The 19,987-nt window shown below is 42.7% G+C and overlaps 2 protein-coding genes across 2 annotated transcripts; both read right to left on the bottom strand.

The window, feature by feature from the left end:
• Window positions 1–431: 431 nt before the first annotated feature.
• mettl2a (methyltransferase 2A, methylcytidine) lies at window positions 432–4,075 on the bottom strand. The gene is made up of 9 exons (XM_012816878.3): window positions 3,837–4,075; window positions 3,610–3,698; window positions 3,166–3,404; window positions 2,631–2,680; window positions 2,482–2,542; window positions 2,166–2,305; window positions 1,643–1,749; window positions 1,477–1,542; window positions 432–1,318 (listed from the first exon to the last, which is right to left on the bottom strand). The coding sequence occupies exons 1-9, from the start codon at window positions 3,989–3,991 to the stop codon at window positions 1,125–1,127; spliced, it is 1,101 nt and encodes a 366-aa protein (XP_012672332.2). The 5' UTR covers window positions 3,992–4,075; the 3' UTR covers window positions 432–1,124.
• Window positions 4,076–4,370: 295 nt separating this feature from the next.
• Window positions 4,371–18,580, bottom strand: itgb3a (integrin beta 3a). The gene is made up of 15 exons (XM_031566981.2): window positions 18,116–18,580; window positions 17,323–17,408; window positions 16,942–17,146; window positions 16,204–16,456; window positions 15,707–15,869; window positions 14,980–15,141; window positions 14,624–14,719; window positions 12,863–12,952; window positions 12,587–12,724; window positions 11,963–12,392; window positions 9,474–9,696; window positions 9,128–9,228; window positions 8,743–8,862; window positions 5,714–5,880; window positions 4,371–5,382 (listed from the first exon to the last, which is right to left on the bottom strand). Exons 1-15 carry the CDS (start codon window positions 18,180–18,182, stop codon window positions 5,314–5,316), a joined length of 2,370 nt encoding a protein of 789 aa, XP_031422841.1. The 5' UTR covers window positions 18,183–18,580; the 3' UTR covers window positions 4,371–5,313.
• Window positions 18,581–19,987: the final 1,407 nt, after the last annotated feature.

The raw sequence follows: 19,987 nt of genomic DNA, 5'->3' as shown, positions 1-19,987 counted from the left end.
GTATAAAGGTTTGTTGTAAATAGTGTACTTGGAAATCTTTTTAAGCAATCCTAATCAAAATTAGGAATAAATGCTATTCTAAGGTCTTGTCTTCTGGGACATGATGTCTGTCTGATATAAATAGTTGTTTTCATGTGTTTAAGGTAATACAAATGAGTCATAATATTAACTATGATGACCCTGATTTCTATGCAGTATCTATACTGATCACAGTGATACCAATTATGTGCTTTGGTCTCACCCAGAGCAGGTGGCCATCCCAATTCTCATATAAAACTTGGTTACGCAGTACTTATTGTATCCAAATTTCATTGATTACCACCAGGATTTCAAAGTATATCAGAAAAATGGATTACAATTGCCATTAAGAGCACCTAACACGTATGCCCGTCCTAAACACAATATCTAAAAATGAAGTAATCACAAACGAGTAATGACAATTCATTTTTAATTGCAAAGATACAAAGGAATTTCATCAAAATCATATATGAATAAAAATGACAGCAGTCTGCCAAATGTTAACAGCTGAATCTTAGAACTTGAGAGTCCACATCTCACCATGCTGCTAAATGAAGTTGCTTGTCTCAGCAGACTTCCAGTGCCCCTGTTTGAACCCATCATGGCAACCCATTCTGGTAAGCCTCTTCAAACAAGAACACACACATTATATATTGCCTGGGATCAGAAGGCACAAACAGACTGATCAGGTGTATTTCAAGAGCACTGTGCAAGGGCTGGGTGTCCAGAAATGTATGGACAATACATATCCATCTCTAAAATATTTTGTTTCATGTTAAAACTGACTTAAAATGCTTTGAGATTCAAGGTATTTCTGTACAAAGATCTGAAAAAAAAAACTTTGTAACAGATATGTGACTTACAGTAATTTCAAGCATAGATTGTTCCGTGGCTGAAAAATCCCATATTAAACCTAAAATCAAGTTGGTGACTGAAAAACACTTGACCAATCTAATAACAATACCAGCCCTTTGGCCCAAAGCTACAAATGTCGTTCTTCATGTTGAGTGCTGGACTTCCCGCAAGTCTATCGCTAGACATCTGATGGTCTTGGCATGCAAACCTCTCACATTCACTGAGTGCAGGTTTGGGCCAGAACAGCAGCCCTAGCTTTCACACTGATCCTCCTCAGAGTTCCTGGTCTCCGAGTCCTTATGCTCTGAATGGGGCTTCTGGTACTTGCACTGGACCCAGACTCTGTACATGGTCAGCTGCTTGCCACGGTTCACCTGCAGTCGCCGATCTACCAAGTTCTGCACCTTCTGCAGCCCAGCACCACAGAACCAGCTGTGTAGCTCATCTAGAGGGACATTGAAAATAAGATAGTTCACATAAAATCAAGACTTTATAATTTATAGTTGGCAGTTCGTTCTGGACAGTGTTGTTTGCATATTGCATCTAAGGTATTCTGTAGAGTATTAGTGGCTCAGCAATGCAATGAAAATAAGCTCCACTTGCCTTGAGTGAAGAAATAGACTCGTGTGCCGTCTCCTCGTGCATAGAAGTTCTCAGACAAACATCTCCCTGAGGATAGATACACACACATAGTGAAAACCTCCTCTCCTTTCTTCCCATGATTCACAGTTCCACATTAACAAAATGAAAATGCCACAGGACAACTCACCTTTTTTGAAGCGTAGCTGTGCCATGTCATAGCGTCCGTAGTCTCTTAGCAATAGCATCCCGCCAGGCTTCAACAACTGAGCGAGCCTACATATAGACGCCTGCATCCTGAACGGGACAGTTAGTGAGTCATTTCACCATCCACCACAAAGTGGCGCTCTTGCCCCCCAAAAAAGGATGAATTTCAGCACAGGGAGCCGACTTTAATGCACTGATATTTGTTCGACTGGCACTAGATAGCAGAGACACTGATCTAGGTCAAATTAAATACAATTCTATGGTACATTATGTTGCTTCTCCGCATCTACCTTCATTTAGTGTTTAAATAAAATTAGGATATGTTCAGCTCATCGGGCCTCTCCAAATAGCTGACGCATCAGAGTAAGGTGTGAAAAATAAGGGTTGCATTGAGTGCTGCTCCTGGCAAAAGGCAGATTGACAAGGAGGTTTGAGCAAGGCTGCCATATATACAATGATACATAATAACGTCCTATTGCTTTTCCCACTCTGATTCACAAACTCACTTGTCAGGATGTAGAGCAGACAAGACAAAGATGAGTATGATGACATCTAGACTCTCCTCTGGGATTGGGTACTGGGCTGACTCGTCACTCAGGTCATGAACGAAGGCGTGGCAGCGAGTTGCATCATACTCTGGATTAGACTATGGCAATCACAAAAAAGAGAAAAACAAAATGTTGTACTTCAAGTAAATATGCACCAAATGTTCAGAAAGGTCCCACTATGTGGCACATTATAAAGAGAACATTAATAAACGGAATGCATCTACATGGATTAAATATCTGAATACATTTTTTTTATTTTTCGTTCTGCTCTCACCTTTACCAGCTCCACTGCTGTGCTGGAGAAATCACAGCAGTAAACAAACAGTCCTGGGTCACTACAACACAAGACAGGGGGAGCGTGAGTGAGCCATAGCATGGATCATAGCGCCATGAATGAGAAACCAGAAATATAACTTCACTCACTTGTTGGTCTTCAGGATGGGAAAGACTGTGTTCCCCACACCACAGCCTACCTGGTAATAAACACATACACACACACACAAACCAACTGTCATGAACCATGAGCCATGAATACATATTTGGGATGCTTCTCTAACCATGTGTCACGATTGTCCATTAGTCTTACCAAATGCAGGTTAATTGCATGAAACCAAATCAGAGTGGAGCACTGAAGAAAACAAAGTTATCTATCTTTGCTCCACTGGATCTCAGAGTTCTTAACTAGTACCTTGTAGCTAAGTTCTGACTATGTGAATCTTGAGAATGGCAATTGAGTTTTCAATATGTGATATTTCACACCCAGCTGGCTCAATTGATGTGTTATGTAATTATGGTGTACACCCAGTAATGCAACTCTGAACTCCAATGACACTCCTGTAATTGTTTTTGGAACACAGGGATCAAAGTAAAACTGTACCTGGAACATTTTTCTTAGAGGCAGTCCAAACCATACACTCGCCACACATACAGGTAATGTATGCAGTAAACTGAATCTCACCTCCAATATGCGATACGAGCTGGATGCCCCAGGGAACTTTCCATTCTGGAGAGAAATGTCTTCCCTTTCCTTGTCCTGGTCAGGGTGTTCATCCCCTTCCAGTGTAGACTGATGGGACCTACATTTTGGGGCCAACTCAGGAAATTCCGTGAAGAGCCAGTGGCGGTCTTTAAAGAACCGGTTCACATGGATGGTATAGAAATCATTCCAGTACTGGTCTGCATGGCTGTCGTAGTCCTCTACATTGAAACAAATCGTTTTAGAGAACAGTTGTCGTCACAGATGGATCACATGGATTTTTGTTTAAGCTGTGATTTGGTTGGGGTATTTTTTTTGTATTTACAATACATTGCAACTCTTAAATGATCTCGGCTGACACGTCATTACATGAGAACATTAGCTAATACTTGGATATAGGACTGTACGACTCGCAAGGTATCTCACCTTGTTTGTCAGCTGGGAGAGGCTGGCTATGCTCCTGAACTTTCCTGCGTGCAGCTGCTTCCTGCTCCTCTGACCACTCTACGTTATCCCTTACAAATAACGGGGTGAGACAACAGAATTTGTTCATCATTTTTTACACAAACATTGCATGTTTGATAAGCCCATGTTGCTAATATCAATCTCATAGCCTGCCTTTGCTTGCTTCATTGACATTAAAATACGCGTACCATGCGTTGTGCTGAAAGACTTGACGAGGGTCTGTTAAAAAACGAGTCCCAAACTGTGGTCTCTTCTGTTCTTCGTTTGTTTGTTCAGCCAGTGCCTGATGAATTTCGACAGCATTTTCCTCCACAGGCACACCGTTAGCAACGGGCGCTGCCATGTTGGAACCGGAAAGTGAAATGCATCACAGGAAGTGAAAACAACAAACTCACGCCCATCACGACGCATCCAGTTTACGTAGTTTCTAAATTGACTGTGGATGAGCTGACCGGAGATGAACTGACCGGAGTTTTACAATTTTACAATGCTGTAAAATAATGTTTTTAAAAAATGGTTAATGACATGCATCTCTTAAAAAAGAAATAGGAATAAGGTTAAAATGTCGGGGTTATAGGAAGAAACAAAATTATTTGCGTGTTCAAATTTATTGGTGCAAATGTCGTCGAGATGGAAACCACATATCACAGACTGGCAGAAGGTTTATTGTTGTTAATCATAGATAGTTTTTATAAACGTGTAAGAAAGACAAACTGGAAATGTACCTTTCAAACTATTTTATTCAGAAGCTTCTCGTGTCAAAAATAGAACCATTATGAAATAAACATCTCAGGATGGGGAAAAATCTGAAAAGAAACGCCCAAAAATGCCCAAATTCTGGTAGTAATAGGTGAATGGTGAAAATTGAAAATGAAAAGACAATAAGTCAACACAAACTCTTTGTTGACATCAACAATAGTTTCAAGTTGGAAAACAGAGATATAAAAAGAAGAAACCAACAAAAAATGTAGATGGACAGGCTGGTTCTTGAGTCCAATAGAGCAGCGGATTCCGAAAAGGCACTATAAATACAGCTCCAGTATCCATGGAAACAGGACAGTATGAAAGATAAAACTAGAATCAAGATGATCCCCTGTATCCATGGCAATAAGAGTTCCATTAACCATTCAAAAGTGGAGCATGGTTCTATATACTGTACATATGAGCCAAGATTGTAATCAGTAATTACAATGTCAAGTTTTATTCAAAGTAAAAAAAGAATGGCAGCAAAAATTCTCATCTTCCTAACTAATCAACATAAAGAAGATCCTATCCTCATATAAGTTACTTCCATGATGAACATCTCATTCATCAGGTTGAGGTGTTGAGCAGGGGGCATCTGAGTTAAGATGAGATGCATGTTTTGAAATGGTAAACAGGACTGGTGGTTCTGTTCACTTTGGACCTTGCAATGTCTTCATCAGGATACCAACACCTACAGTGCAATGGCAGCTTTTGAGAAAAAGTTTTGAGCATTTTTGCCTTTGTTCCTGATCATAAAAATAAAACTTAAATATCCTCGCAGTGGTCCTCAAACCTCCATTCTTTTAAATCCGCCATTTCACCAGCTGTTTACTATACCACCATGAACCCAAGGGGAACGTTGGGGTTGACTATTGTTACTGATGATACCTCTGGTAGTCCTGTCAAAGCTGACATTTTTTATTAGGAATTACCCCTGTAAGTAATATTAGTGAATGTGCTGGTTGCTCCTTTGTATAAGGGGTTATTACCCTGAAATGAGAGAAAAGATGATCAGATATACATTTATATTTGAAGAGAACACGCACACAGATAAGGGTATTCATACATGTTCTGCTCATACTACCAAGTTAACAGTAGTTATAGGCCTACTCCTCTAGGGGGCACTGTCTATCCTACATCTTGAGATAGATTTACACAGCAGACAAATAGATTTACCACTAAACAAAACCTTCAAAACATGCTGAAATCTTTGTTTTAAGAGTGAATTAATGTGCACTTGATGTAATACTATTTGTGTTTGAGTGTGCACTGGTGGGCATGTGTGAATATGCATATGTCTGTGTGGGCGGTTGTTTCTCACCGTGTCCCATTTTGCTTTGGCTCTCTCTTCCTCAAACTTTAAGAATTCTCGCCGATCATGAATGGTGATTAGCAGCTTCCATATCAACAGAGCTGCAAGCCCTAGCAACAGTATCGCCCCAGTAACCGATCCCAGGACCACAAGGACATCAGGACCTTTAGGACATTCTGCAGAGAGTATAGAGAGGGCGAGAGAGACAGAGAGAGAGAGAGAGAGAGAGAGAGAGAGAGAGAGGGAGGGTGAGAGGGAGGGAGAAAGAGAGAGAGGTAGGGAGAGAGAGGGATAGAGAGAGAGAGGACATGTTGATGACTGATGTTGAGTAGTTCTAGATACTATCTCATATGACTGCACTGTGGCATAACTCCGGGCCAACAAGCTCATATGCTGCCAGGGCCTGAGATGAATATGTGAGGAATGAGTCACACTTTCAACATGTTTTTCTCTCATTGTTACACACACCCACACACACACACCCACACACACACACACACACACACACACACACACACACACACACACACACACACACACACACACACACACACACACACACACACACACACACACACACACAATTAAATTAAGATCACTGTGGCAGTGAAATGTGAGAACCATATATATATATACTGCGCCTCCCAATGTGCTAATTAATTATGATGATTCTAAAAATAAGGATTACAGAATAGGTGACTCATGAAAAACTACTTTAGCAAACAAAACTGGACTATATACTGTACGTCCTTAAAGAAATCAGTAGTCAATCAGAAGAACTCCATCTAAAACATGCAAAGTGTCCTTATATAAATATAGCTCACAAAGAACAGTCTCCAGAATAGCTCAAGGAACACGATAGAAGAACACTGATATTCACAATGAAAATTACTCTTGATTTCACATTAAGACTTCCGGGAGTTCCACCAAACTTTCAGGAGTGATGTTAGCCTACTTTGTTTTCTTAAATATGGAACATTACACCATTTTACTGGCCCTTAACAACCCTACGAGAGCTTTAACCAATAAAATACACCTCAAGACCACCTCAACACCTCAAGACTAAGTTAGTTGAAGCACCTACAGTACCTCTGACAGGCATAGGGCCTGTACTCTCCATTTAGCACTGAGGGCAGTTATAACTTGCTTTGCCCACTGCATCTCTGTATAATCAATATACCAATATGACTAACCACGGACATCTAGGCCAGTGAGCTGTGGCATTTCCTGTCTCAGACAGCCACTCACATGGGCTTTAATAACCCTCAGGGATAAACCTCTCACCCTGTGCTGGGGGTAATAAATAAGCTCAGGTAAATGTTTAAAACATAGTCACACCCTTGGTATACATTAACAGTTTGTTTAACTAGCCTGACCCAGGATTGCTACACATGGAGACATGATCAGGTTTGTTTAGGAATAAATGAGTTGAGGTTAACTCTTTGCCAGTTACCAGGCACGTACAAACAAGCTTAAAAGAAGTTGACTGAGGCTGCTGAAAAAGCAAGCCAGTGGTTGTGGCTCAGGGACTCACAGAATGGGGTCGTGAATTACCCTGAACTAACTAATATGTGAAAACTTGTCAAGGTATATCTTGAAGTGTATCTGTTGTTGTCTCTGGTAGTGGCATGTGTCCTAACCCATCATGATTATGGAGGGAGGTGGGTCTTGGATGCCAGACAACACTGTTGAGCCTTCTGGAGGTGTCGTGGGCCTAATTCAACTTAACACTGATGAAGGAAGATGCCTCTTAGAAAACCCCAGTGAAATGCTCACGAAAGGCAGCTTTGTTGTTGTTGTTGTATCCTGCTGCTCAGGCTCTATGATTGGGCAGTCATGTTGTTGTGTTTACCAGTGGTGGGCTACAGAAAACGCAGGTTGTACTGTGTAGGAGGGCCTTTACATGTGGCGCATGTTGCGGCTGTCACCAGCCGGTTGTGTGTTGTTGTTGTATCCTGCTGCTCAGGATCTATGGTTGGGCAAGTGTTATATTGGTTAGGTTAGGTATGTTGGGTATGAGGACTTGCATGTGAGAGGATTGACCGCTGTGAAAAGTCCCCAACAAATAGCACAAGGAATTGAACATGTTTTCCTGTGTATTACTAAACATTTGAATGGAACACAATTTCCAAGATACTTCCAGAAATCTGAAGCAAAACTTTTTTTTTTAAATCCTTATGTGTTTCATATTTCAACAACCGTGGCAACTGCATAATGGTTTTAAAACTGCTGCCACGGATAATTTGCCTTCCTGCAGATGAAAAAAAAAAAAAAACAACAAAAAAAAACCATAAGCATCTTCTATCTGCCACGTTCCTGGTTAAGTGTATTAATAATCATCTGTGGCCAATTAAAGAAGCACTGGAATAAAGAGAAAATGTGGGCCTCTTTCATGGAGCAGTAAAAAGAGCTGCAGGTGGTCCAGGCTTTTGCTGACATGCTCCACTTTGGTCTGCTACTGGTTTGGGATGCAACATGCGGACATGCTACCTACCACACCCCTGGCGGTGCTACAAGAACTAATACCCTGCCAACAGTGTTGGTTTGATATTGCGGAACACCAGCCCTGCTATTGCTTCATTCTTTTGAATTACAAAACCTAGAGGGTAGTTGCAACACTAACCTGTTTTTTGTGCCTTGTATATCTTGATACATGTTTGACCATTTCCCCCTGCTTTTGTTTGTAATCTGACTAACACTCTTTATTACATCCAGGCAGAGTGAACTGTAACTATAACTATGGCATTTCTTTGTCAGTCTGAAAATGATTAGAGAGAATGTCTTTCAGTGAAAACTGTTGCCAACCCATGTGTGTACTCAAACACATAATACTGCAATACTGTTTGTGTAATAATGTAGACAAACACACCACAAATGCATACACACACACATATACCATACACACCACACACACACTTATACTCACACACACACTCACACACACACACACACACACACACACACACACACACACACACACACACACACACACACACACACACACACACACACACACACACACACACACATGACCATACCTGCATCTTTAATGAGGAACAAAATGGATTTGCCACTAGCATCTTCATAGGTCTGGAACCTTTGGACACAATCATCCTGGTCCTTATAGGAGCAGTTCTGTGCATTTGTGTCACGGAAGACTACCATGGAGAGATGGGGTGACGGACATCAAAGCGACAACAGGGAGAGTTTAAACAGAAAGGAGGAGAGATAGAGGAAGTGAAGGATGGAGAGAAAGAGAACAAGAAACATTACAACACAATACAACATGTAAACTAATGCGTATATAATCATGTATCAGTGCTGATATGTGTGACTGTGTCTTCAGCTGAATCGTAAGGGCATAAACAAACCAATGCCTTCTGTAATACAAGTAATTATTACTGTATAGATTAATGTACTCACTAATCTCGTCGACCAATTCAATCTCATCTCTGCAGATTTGACTGCAGGTCTTTTCCTCGAACATGGGTCCTCTCTTGTACTGCTTACATTCCACACACTCTCTACAAAAAGAAACAGACAAAAAAATTAATTGACAACATTGTACTTTTAGTTTTACCCATTAAGCAGACACCTTTATCCAATCTGACTTACAGTTCGGTACAGATATCTTTATCAACATGTTTGTACCCTGAGCCCCATGACAACTCTACCAGTTACTAGTTAATAATGTAACTACTACATACGATATACATCATTCCCGTGTTCCTCTCCCCCTATCTTCTCTGGCCTGTAATTCCACACTCACTTCTTGATGGTGCAGGTGTCGGGGCAGGTGGGGCACTTGTCACAGGTGGGCCCGTAGGCCCCCGGCTGGGTGCACTCGCATTTGCCGCAGACACAGGAGCCGCGGCCACTGCACAGCCGGCCCATGCTGGACTTGCAGGTGTCTGTGCGCGTGGAGCAGTTGCAGTACTCCCCCGACCAGTCCGGGTTACACTTACAGGCGCCACATGAACACGCTCCGTGACCTGAGAGAGTAGGCATGGAGTTAGACACACAAACACATACACATGCACACACACACACACACATACACTTATACAATTTATGCTGTAAGTTGCAGGACATGCAAGGCATGTTCACACACACACAAACACACACATGCGCATATTCATATTTACACACTAAAGAAACAGATACATATGATATACATACTCAAACAAACACATACATCTGCGCAGACATAGGGTATGGACACACACACACACACATACACACAAGAACTCGACACATGACGTATGTATTCTGAGTCAGATGTCTACACATAGGTTAATCGTGGTTGATAACATGCAGGGAAAGTCCACAGGTGGAGGAGGAGACAAAACCTTATTGTTGAATATTTGTTGACCTTTACGACATCCCCCCTCCATAGGCTACCCTCACACACAAGAACATGAATGTGACCATACAAAATGGAGTGTGGTATACACAAGATGGCTTGCAAAAGGCCAGATGATAAAATTCCCCTGGAGTATCAAACATCCTGTCACACATACACACACACAGGCCAGAGTCAAGCCACCTTCAGAGAGATGGAAGGACAGTGGGAGAAAGCAAGGGAGGGTAGGGGGAGAGAGAAAGGGGGTAGACTGGTGGCAGCCAGCCAGAGGAATGTAATCAGTCCAGTTCCCCCAGTTTATGTGAAGGCATGAGTGTGTGTGTGAGTGCACATTAAAGTGTATGTTAAAGTTAGTGTGTTTATGTGGTCTAGAGCAACGCTTGCTGAATCCTGCCCTCGATTCAAAGAACGACTGGAAAAACAGAGCCACAGGGCAGGAACTTGAGAAGCAAAACAAATATGCATAGGCATAGAGACACACACACACACACTCAAGAGTTTGTATTTAAAGCCAGACTAAAGACATCACAGATGTCGTCAGTCAGTGGGTGCTATCCCATGTCCTTAAGTCACCTTGTAAGTATAGACATCAAGGACATGAAGCAAACGCACGCACACACACACACACACACACACACACACACACACACACACACACACACACACACACACACACACACACGCTCTCTTTCCCTCTCTCCATCACACACCCACTGCTCCCAGTGGGGTGCAGCTGACTTCAGAAAAAAGACCCTGACACAAGGGAAAAAGAATAGAGGGAGGAAAAGTCAAACAGTGATTCTAATGATGCAAAAAAAAAGCAGAAATCAAACAAACACGAGGAGAGTGTGTGTCCATGGGAATAAACGGGACCCTTCCACTGGAAGAATGCTGAGGACAGGAGACAGCATAGATGCGTGGCTCCAGTCAGCATGAATAGACCAGTCTCTGCTGGCCTTAGCTTCTAAACCTCAACCCGAAGCGTTCACTCACTTCATTTCACCAGCTATCACATTTTCATGAGTTTAGATTTATCACAGCAATTATGAGGTTGCGTTCAGGCACGTCATTTAGAGACACGACTGCACGGCTGCGTGTTACGTGCACTCATGTCAAGATTCCACTCTCAGTGTCAGCAGAATGGAAACCCAGCCGCTCTTCCCAGCCCTGATTATTAGCCTAAGGACAGATTCTCTCTCTTGCAAACACCACAGAAAAAAGATACCCAAGGCCAACTTCTGTATTCTGCAGGGTCAATATCACCCATACAAATACTCCAGATCACATACAGTACATGCCTTTAACTGTGCTTCGCCCAAACTCACTGCCTTGTCGTATAAGGCCTGAGACCAAGCACCAAAGTATTGAAGTGGCTACTTCAGTTAGGTATGTGCATGAGTAAACCGTGTGTACAGCCAAAACAATCTGTTTTCAAAATCATGATTTGTTTTGGTGTTGGCCAAGATGTTGTTTGACATTGACCTTCTAGTGGCAGAGTACCTTCTTGTGTGTTTATGAAATAAAACATGGGAAATGCACATCATGGTTAGGACAGTGTGGTTAGTACATCATTTCCTGTTTATTAATCTCTGGAAAATCTGTGTGTTTGTAACCCCCCCCCCCCCTTTTTTTTCCTACTGTGAGGCGCATTGTGTTACCTCCTGGTATGAAATGTGGCGTACAAATAAAGTTTGATCATTAATTGTGGTATTCCACTGCATGACTGACTCAAACCGAACTGATCAGAAAATGAGAAACTATATGCTTTCTATGCTATAGAAACATGCTGCATTATGTATTAATTTGTGCATTTGTGTTCCTTTCTCATTTGTGTGTGTGTGTGAGTCATTTGTGTGTGCATGACATGAAGCCTGAGGGTGTGTTAGCGTACCCACCTGAGCAGAGCTCCCCTTTGAAGCGCACGCAGCTGTAGTCGTCGCACTCGCAGTACTTGCCCCACACCTTGCCGAAGTCGCTGGGCCTACAGCTACACTGGCCGCACACACACTCGCCCTTGCCGCTGCACATGGGCGCGCCGGACCCGGGGTTGCAGCTGTCCTTCTGCGTGAGCTGGTACTCGTCCTCCGAACACTCACAGCGCGGGCCCAGGCGCCCTGCGTTGCACAGGCACACGCCGCACTCAAAGGTGCCGTTGCCATGGTGACAGGCCGGGCTGGAGGGCTTGGCATCCCCCTCGCAGGCGCAGTCACAGGCGAAGTCCACGGTTATCTCCAGCGCGTCCTTGAAGCCCACCGGTTTGACGGTGAACGTGCGGCTCTTTTCTTTGGGGCAGACACGCAGCCGAGTCTCAAAAGTGAAAGATACCTGCGTGTGAGGGAGGGCATTCATGTATGTTAGCTTGTGTGGATGGGCCAATATGCATACATCAGGATCAAGCATAAACAGACAAAATACGCATGTACATTTGAGAATGCTGGATCACTGGACCAGAAATTGCTTGATGTTGGAAATATGTAGTTACTGGCTCATGGTTATCATATTAAAAAATCAGTACTGACCGTATCTCCGATCTTAAGTCCAGAGCAGGATTTGACTCCGGGGAAGTTCTGTCCGTTCAGACAGGTGGCGTTGTAGGAGAGCGACAACAGATCATCTGGAAACCCAGACAGCTCAAGCTCTACTCTGGAGCGGATTTTCTGGAAGCATGTGTTTGTCAGAGGACATGAGCATTCACCGTCCTCAAAAAACATTGGAACAATGTATAGTTTTTTTTACCATGGTGATTTCAGGAAAAAAGGACACATGACTGGGGAAGGATAATTGCTGCTTCTCACCGCATAAGCATCCAGGATTAGTTCAATGACGTTTGCAGAGTCACTTGACAGCGTCCCCACTGTAGTCCCAGGAATGAGTTCACTGTAGTTCTGGGCGAGTGAAGGAGGGGCGGGGGGGGGGGGGGGGGTCAGACAGAATGAGAATGCTGTGAACACTGCTACATCCCTTCAGTATCACTGGTTACACTTAGTTCTATGGTAACCAGACTAACAAAATGCATAGGATTAATTTAACCGACTACAGTATGTGTGAAAATGTGTGTGTGTGTGTGTGTGTGTGTGTGTGTGTGTGTGTGTGTGTGTGTGTGTGTGTGTGTGTGTGTGTGTGTGTGTGTGTGTGTGTGTGTGTGTGTGTGTGTGTGTATGTGTGTGTGTGTGTGTGTATGTGCATGTGTTGGCAAAAGGAAGCAGTACATTTTCAGATACAGACAAAAGGTCTGGCCCTGGGCTCTGGAAAGCACCTTGAGACAATGACAAACAAATTGCATACCCCTCCCCAACTCATATAGCCTATTACCTGTTTTTAATGAAAAAAAAACAGATGCCCATCAGTTGTTGCATTCCGAAATAGTAGGCCCTGACCATCATATATAAGTGCAAAGTAGGCTATACCAAATATGATGAGCTTATAGCTCCCCACCACCACCATCGACCCAGTTTCAAGGCCAGGTGAGGTGACTGCTTCCTCTTACAGTTACTACTTTGAGGGCAACCATAATGCTGATGTGGCCCAGGGTGAAAAATTTTGACAAAAAAAGTTTGACACCTCTGCTCTAAACCAGCATAAACTGATAAGTAGTTTAGCAGATGTCCCACAGACTAAGAGCAAGACATTCCAAGATGGACATGTACATTTTATTCACTGTCATCTTTGTAACATATTCACAGTGAAATATGCTACCAGACTTTATGTTCAAAGAAAATGTGTGAGAAAAAACACTGAGACCAATATATCTGTGGTAAATCCCTGGGTGGTTGAGGATGCGTTTATCCTCAATCCCTTATGGAGATGGTCATGTCTGATTCACAGTGGTGGTCTGGGAATAGTGTGGCTACAGTAATCAAAGCCTACATCAATAGCCTAAAGTGCTTGCCATCCATCTCAGTCAGATCAATGATGATTTGCTTTGGTGTGGCGATCAATTGGAATTTGACAGCATTCAGTGTTAATCACTGAGGTACAAATAATAATCATGATTATGTTTTGGTGCAAGCTGCGGCCTAATTAACAGATTCTCTGATGTGATATTTGGTAAATATGCCAGTTATATCTTACACATGGCAAAGTGAATGCTCTTGTCACCAATGATAACACTTCCTTTGAAAAAGTCTCACCTTGATATCTAATTCAATTTCATAAGTCTATTTTTTTCTTCACCCTATGTAAAGCGTCTTTGAGTATCTAGAAAAGCACTATATAAAAATAAAGTATTATTATTATTATTATTATAAGTGGGTAGCCGCCAAGAGCATCTGTCATATCATGCATTTGTGTTTTCAATGCCCAATAGTCCAATAGTCTTTTGCTAAACGTTGGAAAAAGGCCTTGGTGGATCAGATGGGAAAATGTATTCAAAATCGAATCTGATACGACAAAGCAATTTAGGTACCAATATGTATAATATGTTATGTACTTATTTATATATAGTTAGTAATAGGAATCATTATTAATACAACAGTATCACATGTTGTTCGCACTGGTTAGCATTTGTGTGTTCTGAAGGGAAGTGAGAGTGTATGAGTGTGCCAAAGTCTGCTCACTCTGTATAGAGGTGCCACATAGTTGGTCACTGCAAAGATGAGGTTGATGTTGTTCTCAGATAGCTTCTCGCTGATAAGAGCCAGGGAAGGATAATCCTGTTGGGTAGACACAACTATGACTGCAAGCACGCAGAAACACATGCACATACATGAGGCATTCTAATCCTACCATTTCTTTCTCTCTCTCTCTCTCGCACACACACACGCACACGCACATACACAAACACACACACACACACACACACACACACACACACACACACACACACACACACACGTACACACACACACACACACGTACACACACACACACACACACACACACACACACACACACACACACACACACTTCTGACCAGAGTAGTGGACTTGGAGTAGTTGTTCAAATCGTCCAGGTGACAGTACCCATCATGGGGCTGGATGACCCCGGCGATGCGGCCGTCCAGAGCGATGTGTGTCTTAGCGTCTGTGGTGAACACCAGCAGATGAGATGCATCGGGTCTCCAGCCTACCTTGTCCTGGAAGGAGGGCAAGAGGAGACTCTATGGATCTACAGGCTGTATGCAGTCCCATGGGGGATAGCTTAGTGTCATGCCTGAGTGCGAGTATCAACATATGTTTTGTGGCCCCATTTTCATAGGACTTCAGAAGGCCCAAGGACTGGGTTGAAAATGTTACGTGTCATGCAGTTGCTTGATTTCCCTGATGAAATGCGCCTAATTGTTATCATTTTTGATTTTGTATCTAATGGTTTTTAAATATTTTTATATGACCAAACCCATTTACACCTTTTGCACAAGAATGCGCCTTGTGCTCTCTCGGTGAAGATGGCTATAATCTCCAGGATGTTGTAATTGTGGTTGCGCACTGCACTTTGCATGATAAAACCTTGACGCTTGCATAACCAAGATATGCACCTGCTGTGTGTGTGCGTGGAATAGGCATAGGCTGTGGGTCAGTGATGTGTGTGTGTGTGTTTGTGTACGTGGACGTGTGTGTGTCTTAACCTGCCTGAGCGTGTGTCTGCGTAATTCTCTCTGAGTGGGCCGGTAAAAGTCTGTGCACAGAGGAATGTGTTATTACCTTGCAGACCGCAGCCTGCATGATGGCGTCGAAGCCTCCCTCGGGTGAGTCTCTGTTCCGAGACACCTCCTGTTTGCCCACCTCCTCCGTGAAGCGCCCCACCTCCTCTGTCAGAGACAACACATGCTTGTAGCCGAACTGGCGCAAACACGTCGTCCCAATCCTTCAAGTCCCAACAAGACGAGAGAGTGAGAGAGTTAACGCAGCAAAACAAAGGCCAAAAGATTTACTTCCTTCAGGGGTTAAGGATTATGTTTAGCTTGAAGGTTTGGCTTTACATCACAGCAGCACACCAAACTACATCAAACACCAAACTACATCACACATCAAACTACATCAAATGCCTAGCACCAGCAACATTGGCAAAAAATTATTGTATTTTAAACAAATTTGTAATTGATAATATAATGAAGGATATATTCAACAGACAGAAGGAATCTGTCTTTTCCAATGCAGACTAGGGTCTTGCAAGTTCGATTTTCCAAAGACAAACGTACCCATAGCAGGGGTTCTCGATGGCCTCGTCTGGATAGATGTACATGTAAGGGGAGAGGGGCTTATCTACGAAAGCTCCAAAGCCCATGTGCAGGTTACTGGTGGTTTTGGCCATGGCCGCTGCCAGCACATTGCCAAGGGTTCGGAGTCGAATCAGATCATCCCTCATCGAGTATGAGAGATCCATCAGGTAGTAGAGGTCTACTGGGTAGTCAGCTACCTGTCTGACTGAAACGGTGAATGTTCTGGGATCATCTGAGAAAGAGAGAGAGAGAGAGAGAGAGAGAGAGAGAGGGAGAAAGATAAACAGACAGAAAGAGGTAGTGAATAGAATAGAATGTAGAAATACATGTAGAGGACCTATTATTCAATGTTCATCGTTTTTTGGGGGGGTCTAATAGAAAAGATTTACATGCTTCAATGTTGCAAACATGTAATTGTTCTTATACTGTGTATCTCTATTCACCCTCTGTTTGGGCAGAGCTGAAGAAGGTGGCTCAGTCAAACTCATTAGTCATGCTGTAAGTTTCCTTGATGTAATGACTTCATTGTCTTAATGAGTAGTAGCTTGCAAGGTCCCTTGAGCTTCTCTGTCAATCAACTGTGCGCCGACTATTTCTTTCTCTCTCAGTTTCTCTCTCTCTCTTCATTTCTCTTCCTTTCTCTACCAACATTGAATGCAACTAATTTTCTTTCCCCCTCTGTCTCTCTTCCTCTTTCTGTCCCTGTGGCAGTCATACCGGGTCGCAGAGTGAGATGAAGTTTCTGGGGCTGAATCTGAGTGACATCCTGGTCGGCCCCTGATGCCTTGTCACTAAGTGGGCGGTTCTCCTGAATCGTCACGCTGCTCATGGGAAACTCAATCGATTCCGCCCCGCAGCCAGCACCCACAAGGTTCTCCTTCAGGTCACAGCGGGATATGCTGGAGCCACTCTTCCCAAAGTCCTGACACACACATACATTCACATGAGAAAAAGCACCACTGGTTTGTCATCATTGTGGTACTCATGTGTTAAATCCATTTAACCAATGATATGACAGTGAAAAAGAGTGAAAAAACATACAATATGGTAATTTATTTTTAAGCACAAAAACACTTTTGTTCCCATGTTGGCACTTACCTCTTGAGTACACCAAGCGCAGCTGGGATGAATGGCGAGACAATCTCTACAAGTGCTCACACCTCTAGAAGTGCAGATATTCGCAGCTAAAGATGTATGTGTATGTGTTTGGCAGAGAGAGAGAGAGACAGAGAGAGAGGGAGAGAGAGAGAGAGAGAGAGAGAGAGAGAGAGGGAGAGAGAGATATATCTCAAATAGGTCAGACCGTTTCAGTTGGATCACGGTAGCAAAATTTCAAACATTTCAACATATAGGCCAAAAAAAGTTTCCTTTTAAAATATGCATGTCACAATCCTGGCATCAACTGGACAATTGCGCCCCTGCGTCCCACTTTTGGTTGATTGTTTGAAAACTTAGTTCGCAATCTGACTGTGTCAAACTTTTCCCGGACAGGTAAGGATGAATATACCTGTGCGAAATGTCAAAGGGTGTGTCCGGATGCCAGGATAGGAATTCGTGAGTTTTCCACTTAAAACTTTATCAGTTCCGTCCTGTATTATGTAATTTGACTGGTGGAATTCATACATTGAACTATGATATGACTATTCATTCAAGACTGACCACGACTTCGAGAAACCTGTTCACCCATCATTCTGTGCACAATGACTGGTCCTGCATGTTACGTAGGCCCAACAGTTTAAGCTATGTATTGATACTTTTCACTACGAAAACACTATATTATATTAAATAACATATAAACTGGAAACCGTAAGTGAACAATGCGAACTACTAAACATATTAATTGTGTGTCTTATCAAATGAAGAAAATAAAAAATGTATGGCCACAACTTACCAAAAATAGTTGAGGGAGGGAGTATTAACGCCAATAATATCCAATAACGTGCTATTAAACTCTCCATATTGAGGTATTAAAGCGCTGATGCTTGGACGGGAGTGCCGAAGCAACTCCCGAGTACGCCTACTTCTAACTACGATCCTCAAAGAACTGAATCGTGATGCTCGACAGTTTCCTCATACTTAGCCAAGTCACCGCAGCGTACCTCTTGCAAAACAGGCACAGCACAGAGGGTGGAGGAAATGTTTTCTGCCGAAATATACTTCAGATATAAAGTATTGCAAAACGAGGTTTCTTTGAGATTGGACCAACAGCGAGGAAGTGGTTTTGGGTTTGTTAACTGTTGCAGAAAGACATTTCTACACTCATATCCCGGGGCTATATAACATGTACGGGCAAAGATAATTTAGCCCAGTCACCGCTCTATGGTCGGGATACGACCGACGCTGAGGGCGTTTTCAAGGGGGATAATAAACTGAAAAGACGCACTGCGACTGTTTGTATGTTAATGTCTATAAAAGCTGAAGATACTTTTCTTTGATTTGTAGGCAAATATATATGACAGCTTTCGCTAAACTTCGGCAAGATAGCGTAGAACTCTGCAATAATTTGAGTGCTTAGTGGTTACAGCCAAGTGAAACAGAGCAGTTGCCGGTCAAAGATCCCTCTAGTGGTGACCCTCGTCAAGACAATTTCTTAGAATGAACACAAAACATGTACAAAAAATTAATTAAAAAAAACACAATAAAACTTGCTTTCCCAGTTCTAGCTTTGTTTTACGAAAAAAATGTGTGGCAAGAAAAATAGGCAGATGTATTTTAACTCCAAGCACCTTCAAGTACGGATAGCCTTTAGTTTTAAAGTGGCGCGACAAGAGGTTCTTCCTCTCGAATTGTGTTGTGTTTTGGTTCCTGTCTCATTTCTTTGCTCGTTCTCATTTCATCTCTTGCACCTGCCTCTCTATGACCTGCCTCAGGACACACAGCAAATAGCCACGGAAAGATTGAGAAATCGTGAGAATGAGAAAGCAGTAAAGTGGAGGATAAAGTGAGATTAGATCAATTTCACCCACCCTGCAGACATGGCTAAACCCAGACAATGGTATTCCGCTCTTGAACATTCTCTCTCTCTCTTTCTCTCTCTCTTTCTTTCTCTCTCTCTCCTCTCTCTCTCTTTCTCTTCTATCCCAACCATCCCAAACTGTAAAACCTGTTGCTAAGCTACTGGCCCCTGTGTGGTGAAATGGTGAGTGTGAGAATTCATGTGAGAGCAAAGATATGAGGGGATCATACGCCCATTTATAGACTTTATGGGCGTGTGTGTGTGTTCGTGTGTCTGTGTGTGTGTGTGTGTGTGTGTGTGTGTGTGTGTGCGTGTGTGGGTGTGTGTGTGTGTGTGAGAGAGAGAGAGAGAGAGTGTGTGTGTGTGTGTGTGTGTGTGTGTTTGTTTGTGATATCCATGGGCTCATTTTTTCTATAGCTCCATAAGTCCCCCTTGCCTTGTCACCTTTTCTAACACTCCTATCTGAGGTTTGACAGAGCCATCAACTGCTGAATCATAGAGAATCTAAGATAAAAACACACATGGCTTTGGTCCTGTCCACTTTTTTTTGTTGCAAAATGGGCATTGCAGTTGGTCTTAAAATAGCACACAAAATATGTTTCCCCCAGTATCTCCCAGGCAGGAAAATACTTAAAAGTAAAGCGACGAAAAATTCAGATTAATTATATGAATATGTGTTTTGGTTCTCTGTTGTAAATGAAAATGAAAGACAGTCTTATTAAGAAACAAAAAGCTAGAGACAAAAAAATGGATGAGTGAAGTCGGTGTGGATAATGAGGTGGGAGGGGATGGTGGTCGGGCCAGTGG

The sequence above is a fragment of the Clupea harengus genome, chromosome 1, assembly GCF_900700415.2.
Source record: "Clupea harengus chromosome 1, Ch_v2.0.2, whole genome shotgun sequence".
Classification (NCBI taxonomy): domain Eukaryota; kingdom Metazoa; phylum Chordata; class Actinopteri; order Clupeiformes; family Clupeidae; genus Clupea; species Clupea harengus.
This window is presented reverse-complemented; position numbering and strand designations above follow the sequence as displayed.